Source organism: Myxocyprinus asiaticus, chromosome 47, assembly GCF_019703515.2.
Source record: "Myxocyprinus asiaticus isolate MX2 ecotype Aquarium Trade chromosome 47, UBuf_Myxa_2, whole genome shotgun sequence".
NCBI lineage: Eukaryota > Metazoa > Chordata > Actinopteri > Cypriniformes > Catostomidae > Myxocyprinus > Myxocyprinus asiaticus.
Window position 1 is genome coordinate 1,107,501 of NC_059390.1, and position 10,000 is coordinate 1,117,500.

The 10,000-nt window shown below is 41.0% G+C and overlaps 1 protein-coding gene across 2 annotated transcripts in view; it reads left to right on the plus strand.

Annotated features, from left to right (window-relative positions):
* LOC127436433 (single-minded homolog 1-like) overlaps positions 1 to 7,335 on the plus strand; it is an 18,357-nt gene extending 11,022 nt beyond the window's left edge. For both annotated transcript variants that reach the window (XM_051690564.1, XM_051690566.1), the window contains exons 7-12: positions 392 to 591; positions 713 to 819; positions 1,094 to 1,241; positions 3,943 to 4,102; positions 5,306 to 5,711; positions 5,842 to 7,335. In XM_051690564.1, the coding sequence (XP_051546524.1) occupies positions 392 to 591; positions 713 to 819; positions 1,094 to 1,241; positions 3,943 to 4,102; positions 5,306 to 5,711; positions 5,842 to 6,428 (1,608 nt within the window). In that variant the 3' untranslated portion in view covers positions 6,429 to 7,335. The remainder of the gene's footprint in view (positions 1 to 391; positions 592 to 712; positions 820 to 1,093; positions 1,242 to 3,942; positions 4,103 to 5,305; positions 5,712 to 5,841) is intronic.
* The last annotated feature ends 2,665 nt before the right edge of the window (positions 7,336 to 10,000 follow it).

Consider the following 10,000-nt stretch of genomic DNA (forward strand, 5'->3'; position numbering starts at 1 on the left):
ACTTAAAAGTAACTGATATTAAATTCTTATTGTATGCTGCATAAAGTGTAATCAACACATTATCTGTTTGCAAATGTATTCGGTGTATTTGCATGAATGCATGAGTCTACCTCCTTAAGATGCTCTTAGCGCTTTACGATTACTCCAAAGCACTTGTAAATCTACAATCATTTTCAAGTACCGTTTAAGTTATGATGGCTTTGGGAAACTGACTAAGATGAATCGTAAGATGGATTCTATGAGCCACTTAGACTAGCTTTTCCCTAGATGTGCTCGTATGGTGTAAACACGACTTCGCTTCCATGCGGACTGGAGTCTGGAGTGTGATGTAAAATAAAAAGACATTGACTGAACATGCTGCTGGTTGACCTTTGACCCCTACACTCTGCAGGTCATCCACTGCAGCGGGTATCTAAAGGTCAGGCAGTTCAGTTTGGACTCTTCGCCATTTGACAGCTGTTTTCAGAATGTGGGTCTGGTCGCCGTGGGACACACATTACCGCCCAGCGCCATCACGGAGATCAAACTGCACAGCAACATGTTCATGTTCAGGGCCAGTCTGGATATGAAGCTCATTTTTCTGGACTCAAGGTGAAGTTCAGCAAACATCACTAACATTCTTTTTTTTTTAAGTTTAATAATCTCATACAAACACACATATCTTGTCTCCTCATGGTCGCCCGGTCATTCACAGGTTTTGTGTGTGTTTCAGGGTTTCAGAGCTTACAGGATATGAGCCACAGGACCTGATTGAGAAAACCCTGTATCATCATGTGCACAGCTGTGACACCTTCCACCTGCGCTGTGCTCATCACCTCTGTGAGTTCACTTGCGCTGAATACACCAAAACCTAGTGAGCTGCCTACCTAGTAAGCACTGTAAGGGAGCATAGATGCTTTGAGTGTTCCATTTAGAAAAGTAGCTGCCTATGTAGACTGCAGACTGCACGGCAGCTCACTCGGTTTTGGAACGGAGCGATGGTCTTGAGTTTGATCTATGTTAAGAAATGCTAAAGACACACCAGTTTAATATGTGATACTCCGTTTTATTGTTTAACATCTCTCTCACTCGCGCTCTCTCTCTCTCTGTTCAGTACTAGTTAAAGGGCAGGTCACCACTAAGTATTATCGTTTCCTGTCTAAGCATGGCGGATGGGTTTGGGTCCAGAGTTACGCTACAATTGTACACAACAGTCGCTCTTCGCGGCCACACTGCATCGTCAGCGTCAATTATGTCCTCACGTGAGTTCAACATTCACCAACGCAGGAAAGGCTGGAATGATAGAAGTTCTAATTTTGATGCTTTTCTAGTTTTACTGTGTCTTTTACATGTCTAAGACAAAACATGGTATTGATGGATTATGGAAAAGTCTTTCAGGTGGTTTATGCTCAGTCTTGCTGACACTGTTTTAAAAGAGTTAGTTCACCCCCAAAATGTCCGATCTGCCATTATTTACTCAACCTCATGTCGTTCCAAACCCATTTGACTTTCTTCTGTGGAACACAAAAGGAGATTGTAACAAGGTTAAGGATGGGAAAGGAGCTGAACAGTCATAATAATATTATGTAACAAAATAATAATAATAATAATATATAACAAAAAGACACACAACACTAACACACACATGGCAGCTGCATGTGGCTCTCTCTCTCCCGAACACTTATCCCTCTCCTCAGGCATAGTCACGGCCCGGCCCTTCCCTCCTCCTCGTCACACTCCTCCCTCCTTTGCCACAGGCCGGGGCACCCCCGGCTTGACGTGCATCCTCCCACCTCCTTTCCTGGAGGGGGATGGCGCTCCCCTTCTGGCCCCGCCTGCCGGCAGACTTTTCCCTGCCTCTCTAGGACTGGGGAGGGGGACGAAGGGAAGGGCAACGCGGAGCGACAGTGAGAGAGGAGAGAGAGAAAAAAACGTGCTCGCTGGTTCCCAGACACGCCGTCGCCTGGTCCTCGATCACTCCTCCACCCTCTGGCGGATGACAGCAGCTCCGCGTTTTGGCGGCCGGTAGGGAACTCCTCCGCCCCTGGCAGAGGCTCCACCACTCCTGGCGGCCAGCAGCGAGCCCCTCCTACCCTCACGGACGGCAGCCATTCTTCCGCATCCAGGCGGCACCAATGTAACAAGGTTAAGGTTGGGAAAGGAGGAGGCGGGAACTGGCTGAATGGACACAATAATATTTAATTTAAACATAAAGACACACAACACAAACACACATGGCAGCTGCATGTGGCTCTCTCTCTCTCTCCCAAACTGCCACGTTCCACTGCACTTATCCCTCTCCTCGGCTGACTAGCCCAATTGGGGGCCGGTGTGCATAGTCACGGCCTGGCCCCGCCTTCCTCCTCCTCACAGAGATGTTCAGCAGAATGTTCATGCTGGTCTTTTCCATTCATTTAAAGCCCGTGTTAATCTCGTCTACTAAAATTACTGATCAAAATGTTCATTGATTAAGTTTTGTTATTTTTATTTTAAAGGTTAACGAAGACGAGACGAAAAAGATGCACCATAATGATAATTAAACAATTGTAATTAAAACATAAAAACATATAGAAAAGTGCACAAACAGAAGAAGAAACATCTATAAATCAAAAGCTAATACTTCGGTATTCATTTTATGCTACTTTTATTTCAGAAGCTCAGGTTTTCACAAAAAGGACAGTTGTATATTGTTTAGGGTTGGGACAATACATAGAATTTTGATATATTGCGAACTAAAAAAAAAAATGGCGAAGAAGTACTTAAATATTGATCTTTTCGCACCAAAATGATCATGTCGCTTCAGAAAACATTAATTTAACCGCTGGAGTCGTATGGATGACGTTTATGTGACTATCTGTGATTTTTGGAGCTTCAAAGGTCTGATCACCATCCACTTGCATTTTAAGGACCATCTGAGATTAGATATTTTTCTATTTTTCTTCAAATGTGTTCTGCTGAAGAAAGAAAGTCAAACACACCTGCATACTGCATACTTGGGTGAACTATCCCTTTCAGTGTTATTATTTGGAACTGTGATTATATTGAATAGTCAACCTCATTATTATTGACATAATTTAAAGGACTTTTCGTTTAAAGACTAAAACTACGACTAAAACAAAAACAAAACATAAAAATGGACAAAGCACTCAGGGGCTGATGAGTACAAAACACCATAAAAGTACAATAAAAGTAGTTCCTATGACTTTGTGAACTTTATGTGAGGAACAGTCAAATTTAAGTTGTTATTCACTAAAAATCTTTCCCTTTTATTATGCTTTATTTATTTATTTATTTAATTAATTAATTGTTTTTGGAGCTTAACAGCCCCTGGTTACTGCCTACTTACAAGAGCAGAATGAACATTCTGCTATCCTCCTTATATTGTGTTATCTTTCCTGTTCCACAAAAAAAGAGGTCATACTGGTGTGGAACAATATGAGGGTGAGTAAATGGTTTTACATTTTTGGGTGAACTGTTTCTTTAAGTCTTTTGTTTACAGTGCTGATCCATACTAAAGGTATCTGAAAGCAAATAAAACCTTACAGAACAAATTTACTGTTATCAGAAATTATAAAAGACCTGCTGTGCACAATACAAACATACAACATTCACGGGTTGGGATGTTTCTGATAAGAGCAGAATAATGTCTGTGTTTGCCGTCTGTCTCTGTAAGTTCAGTAGTTCAGCTAGTGGACAGACGTCTGGAGGGTCAAAGGTGTCGAACACAAAACCACAGGTGTGAAATCAATGAGTAACATTTCACAAGCGTTACCTGTATGTGACAGGACTTGTGTTCAGGGGTGGGCGAGCACAATCACGGGTGTAAGAATGTTGTGCTAATGTTTGAACAACGTTGAAACTGATTAACTCTCTACTGCAGGATTTGACTGAAAATATCAGCAAAAAGCTACAAGTGTTTGTTGTAATAATGTGATCATACACAGCGTTTGTTTGTGTGTTTAGGGATACAGAATATAAGGGAACAATGCTGTCTTTGGACCAGTTGAATCCCAGTAAACCTGCATTCCCGTACAGTAAGCCTAGTGACCGAGAAGACCGACTGAAGGGCAAACCAAAAGTGTCAAACACCAGGAGTAAAATCTTGGTTTCTCCTTATCCACAGGTATCATGTTCACTTCTCAGAGTCATGTTAAACTCTCTGTCTGTCATTACTACACATGTGTGGATTATCAACACATTAAAGGAATATTCCAGGTTCAATACAAGTTAAGCTCAATCAACAGCATTTGTGGCATAATGCTGATTACCACAAAAAAAAACAATTTTTGACTCGTTCCTCGTGTATTTAAAAAAGAAGCAAAAATCACTTAAGCAGGCACTTCCAATGGAAGTGAAAGGGGCCAGTCCATAAATGCTAAAATACACATAGTTTCAAAATCATAGCCTCAAGATGTAAACAACTGACATGTTTACATGATTTAAGTGTGATAAAATTGCTTACTAAACTTATCTGTGCAAAATGACCTCAAATACCAGGATAACAGGGTTTGTTTCGCCATTGCAAAATTGAAAAAGTTAATTAAAATTTAACATGCATATTGTATTTGAATGTTTACAGATTATTGACTCCATTGACTTCCATTGTAAGTGTCTCACTGGAACACAGATTTGTGCTTTCTTTTTTTAATTAACGAGTCGAAATATATTTTTGTGGAAATCAATTTAATGCAACAAATGTTGTAAATTGAGCTTAACTTGAACAGTATATAACCTAAAACATTTCTTTAAAGACTTTGTGAAATTAAAGTTGTATTTTTGTGTCTTTTAGTTCATGTCTGTTAGGTTTACATTTATATATGTATCCTAGTGTACTCTAATAAGTTGGCAAAATCAACTTTGAGCGATTAAAAATGTATTTCTCTACCAGGAAAAAGGGGCCAAAAATATTGATGACATCATCTTGCACTCAGGGGCGTTTAAAAGTTTTTCTCCAATAATATGCTCTCTAAATAAGAATGTCCCTCCCCCTAATTAATAAACACTACATGCCACTGACCGCAATAGTAAAGTAGCAAATCATTGTTTTACGACTGACATTAATTAAAGGCAACTGGATTTTAAAAAAAAGGGGGGCGAGCCCTGTAATATGTCCCGTTCAAATGTCTTTCTTACAATAGGAAATGCTCAGGGAATAAAATTGCATTCATCAAACCATTTAATAAGGTATTTTCCTTTAATGACCAACTCCAGTCTAAAATAACATATCTATGTGGAAACGATTGCTGAAGCCAATCCCAAATAATATTCCTCATCCTTCAGTGAATTTGTCAGGTTTCTGACTTTCTTTTCTGTTTCCCCTCAACAGTTTTCAGCCTTCCACCGTGATCGCTCCGAATCTGACCACGACAGCCAATGGGGCGGGAGCCCTCAGACAGACTCCGCCTCTCCGCAGCGACTGGATCAGAGCGAGGCGTCAGAACCCGTTTACACTTACAGACACTTTCCTGAGTCCAGTCCGCTGTGTTACGGCCTTTCTCAGGGTGAAATGATGCATGCAGCCTCACACACCTGTCAGCAAACACACACACACACACACACACACGCTGCGCTGTGTGACCCTCATGCTGCCCGCTGTCAGGGCGGGCGTTACGTCCTGGAGCAGAGCGGGCGAGAGTGCTGGTGGGATGCCACACGCTCTGTTCCGGCTCTTACAAAAGCAACACAACCCAACAGAGGAGAGTTTGATGACAGAACTTACCATCATTCTCACGGTAAGTGAGCTGGACCAGAATATCGGGTTTAACTCAGTACTTTTATGTAATCGTACAACGCCCTAGCAACCACCCAGATATTCATGAAAACAAAAAGACATTATTAAATAAAATCATATGTGATTTTCAGCTCACTGGGACGACGAGCAAATGGTCGATTCTCCTGAAGAAGGGTCATTGGATGATTCTGTAGACAGTTGCCATGACAACAGGATGTTTCACGCTAGCCTGTGGGAGTCCAATAAAATTAAAGTGGAGGACGACAGAATGATGGACCACCCCTCTGCCGTCCTTTTCTCCTCCACTCCTGGTGTGGTCTGCCGAGCTCCCGGCGCTCACCTCATACTGTGTCGAGATGCCATGACAACAGGTTCCCATGACGACGAGGATGGAAGCCCCGCCTCTCTCTCGGGTCTGAGCAGTCCGGGGTCAGACAGACTGTCTCACGAGTACCGGCGGCCACTGTCGGTCTCTCCACACGTGGGCATCCAGGCGCAGGGCAGCCCGCTGCTGTATCACTCCCAAGATAGGGAGCCCGTCACTGGGCATGCACACTCAGGCCGACCCCTCACCGGATGCAGCATGGAGCCGCTCAACGGGGCTGAAAGCTTGAGGGGTTTTCCCGCTCATTATGATTCCAACTCACACGAACACTTACAGACGAACGCCACGCACGCCCACAACGGCACATCAGTCATTATCACCAATGGCAGCTGACTGGAACACTAGGAAAACTGTTCGGAATTCCATACTACCATTCTACTCTTACTTTTGATGCAGTGCATGCAAATTTTCTGTATACATAGAATACCAGAATGACCTTCTACATTTGCTACTACTGCCAAAAGTTTTACACCATATTGGATTAAAAATGCAAAATAATAATTTTAAATTCCAAAATGACGATGCCCCTCAACATGATGAAAACAAGGTCATGTTGTAACAATGTGGCATACTACTGTTGGGGATGTTTATCATGCACTAATGCCTTGTTTCATTTAATATAAAAGAAAAACACACTATAGGCAGTATACAGTACATACTACACAGTATTCAGTAAGTAGTAAGCTAGTGTTTCATTCTGAACACAGCACATGTTTTTGTGGCTACAGGATGGTTTTTCTTCTGCTCAGTGCTGGACAAGAACAGCTGCTTAAAAACTGAAATAAAGAAAATGTAAATAATGAGGAAAAAAATAACCTCCTAATTTTAATCAGTAGATGAAATGTATGGATGTGTTTACATGACAATGTTCTGGTTTTGTTTAATATTTGCACGGATGTGAAAGTGAATCTTGCTGTCAAGAACATGTCCTGGTCATATTAAACCCCAAAGTCAAAAATTATATTTTGCTTAAAGATTTTTGCATTGTGACATACCTGTAATTTTCACGACAACTAAGCGCATATATTACTTAATTTGTACAGTATTTATACATCATGGTATCATTTGTTGTACTGTGTTAAATGTTGATCTTAAAGAAATATTTTAGGTTCAAAACAAGTTCATCTCAATCGACAGCATTTGTAGCATAATGTTGATTACCACAAAAAATATTTTCGAGTCGTCCCTCATTTACTTAAAAATAGCAGTTCCAGTGAGACACTTACAATGGAAGTCAATGGGGTCAATAATCTGTAAACATTAAAATACTCACTGTTTCAAAAGTATAGACACAAGACATAAACACTGTATGTGTTAATATTATTTTAAAGTGATAATATCACTTATAGGATTTACCGCCGTTATATTGTCATGGCAACGGAGTTGTAATATTGGCTATATCTTTCCACAGATGCGGTTAGTAAGTGATTTTATCACAGTAAAATCATGTTAACACACATATTGTTTGTGTCTTGTGTCTATACTTTTGAAACAGTGAGTATTTTAATGTTTACAGATGATTGAACCCATTGACTTCCATTGTAAGTGTCTCAATGGAACACACATTTATCAACATGCTGTCACAATTGCTGTCGAGCGTAACTCATATCGAACCCAGAATATTCCTTTAATAAAAATCAGTGTGTTTACAATAATTTATTTACAGTAATGAGAATGTCTAGACAATGAGAATTTGGGGTAAAATGTGCTTAACTGTCGTAAAAATAATGTCACAATGGCTCTAAAAAGAGACTTCATTTCCTGTATGCAAAATATAACTTATCGTGTGTTCTCTTTAGAATTTGAGGTTAAGTGTAAGATGTTTTAAATACTGTATTCAAGAGATTTAACAATGAAATAACCCTAACCTTAACATTTTGCATTGAAATTACATTTCAAATACAAATTTAATCCATCCTAAAGTTTGTTTTCTAGGGGTTCGGGCACTGACACATACTGATGTAGTATTTAAAATCATTAAGAATGGCAAAAGCCGCAGTTATTTCTGATGCTTGTGATATCAGAGTGCTGTGCTGAACGACGTCCGGCTGAAGAGCTCTTGATTTGTTTGAGGTTTCCGAGAGCTGCAGTGTGTTCCTGGTTTAAGCAGTCTTATCAAAATGGTTTGACTTTTATTGATTTCCTGAAACCTTGCTGTGTCTTGTGTTTTTTTTTTTTGTTTTGTTTTTTTTGTTTTTTGCATGTATTGCAAATATAACTAGATGCATTTATATATATATATATATATATATATATATATATATATATATATATATATATATATATATATATGTATGTATAAAGTGTGTATTTTCAACTAAAATGGATGTAGTGATTTATTGGAGATCTAAGACAAGATAATGTGATGCTTATGAGTCATGTGAGGTGAGAATGAGACTGGCTGAGACATTACTGCTGTCTGATGTCACGTGCAGATGTTCAACATATTGGGAAGTGACTGATGTATGTGTGTGTGTGTGTGTGTGTGTGTGTGTGTGTGTGTGTGTGTGTGTGTGTGTGTGTGTGTGTGTGTTTTGGGCCTCTTTCCACAAACTCCTCCGAGGCATTTGCATGACTAACAGATTACACCAGCTACAAACCTGCACACACGCACACATCTCCATTACTATTGCTCATAATGGTTTGATCAAACCTCTAACAGTGTGTAAGTGGTCCTGCTGCATTTGTGCTCCAGACATGTTTGATCCCTAAAAGCAACCGTGTAGCAATGCCCTGGCAACCACCCAAAAACATACCTAGCAAATGCGTAGCAATGCCCTGGCAACCATCAAAACACCTAGCAACCGCGTAGCAATGTCCTGGCAACCACCCAAAAAAATATCTAGCAAATGCGTAGAAATGCCCTGGCAACCACCCAAAACACCTAGCAACCACTTATCAATCCCATGGCAACCACCCAAAACACCTAGCGACCGCATAGCAATGCCCTGGCAACCACCCAATAAAATACCAAGGAAATGCATAGTAATGTCCTGGCAACCACCAAAAACACCTAGCAACCATGTAGCAATGTCCTGGCAACCATCCAAAACACCTAGCAACCACGTAGCAATGCCCTGGCAAACACCCCCCCAAAAAAATACCTAGCAAATGGATAGCAATGCCCTGGCAACCACCCAAAACACCTAGCAACCGCTTATCAATCCCATAGCAACCACCCAAAACATCTAGCAACTGCGTAGCAATGCCCTAGCAAGCATCCAATAAAATACCTAGCAAATGCATAGCAATGCCCTAGCAATGCTCTGGCAACCACCCAAAACACCTAGCAACCGCTTATCAATCCCATAGCAACCACCCAAAACACCAAGCAACCGCTTATCAATCCCATAGCAACCACCCAAAACACCTAGCAACTGCGTAGCAATGCCCTAGCAACCATCCAATAAAATACCTAGCAAATGCATAGCAACGCCCTGGCAACCACCCGAAACACCCAGCAACCATTGCTTATCAACCCCATAGCAACCGCCCAAAACACCTCGCAACCGCTTATAAATCCTATGGCAACCACCCAAAACACCTAGCAACTGCATAGCAATGCCCCGGAAACCACCCAAAACACTTAGCAACTGCTTATCAATCCCATAGCAACCACCCAAAACACCTAGCAACCGCTTATCAATCCCATAGCAACCACCCAAAAACACCTAGCAATTGCGTAGCAATGCCCTAGCAACCATCCAATAAAATACCTAGCAAATGCATAACGATGCCCTGACAACCACCGAAAACACCTGGCAACCATGTAGAAATGCCTTGACAACCATCCAAAACACCTGGCAACTGCCAAAAACACCAAGCAGTAACCACACAGCAAAACGCTAAAAACTCTCAATACACATTTGTAACAGCTTAGCAACACCCTGGAAACTTCCCTCCTG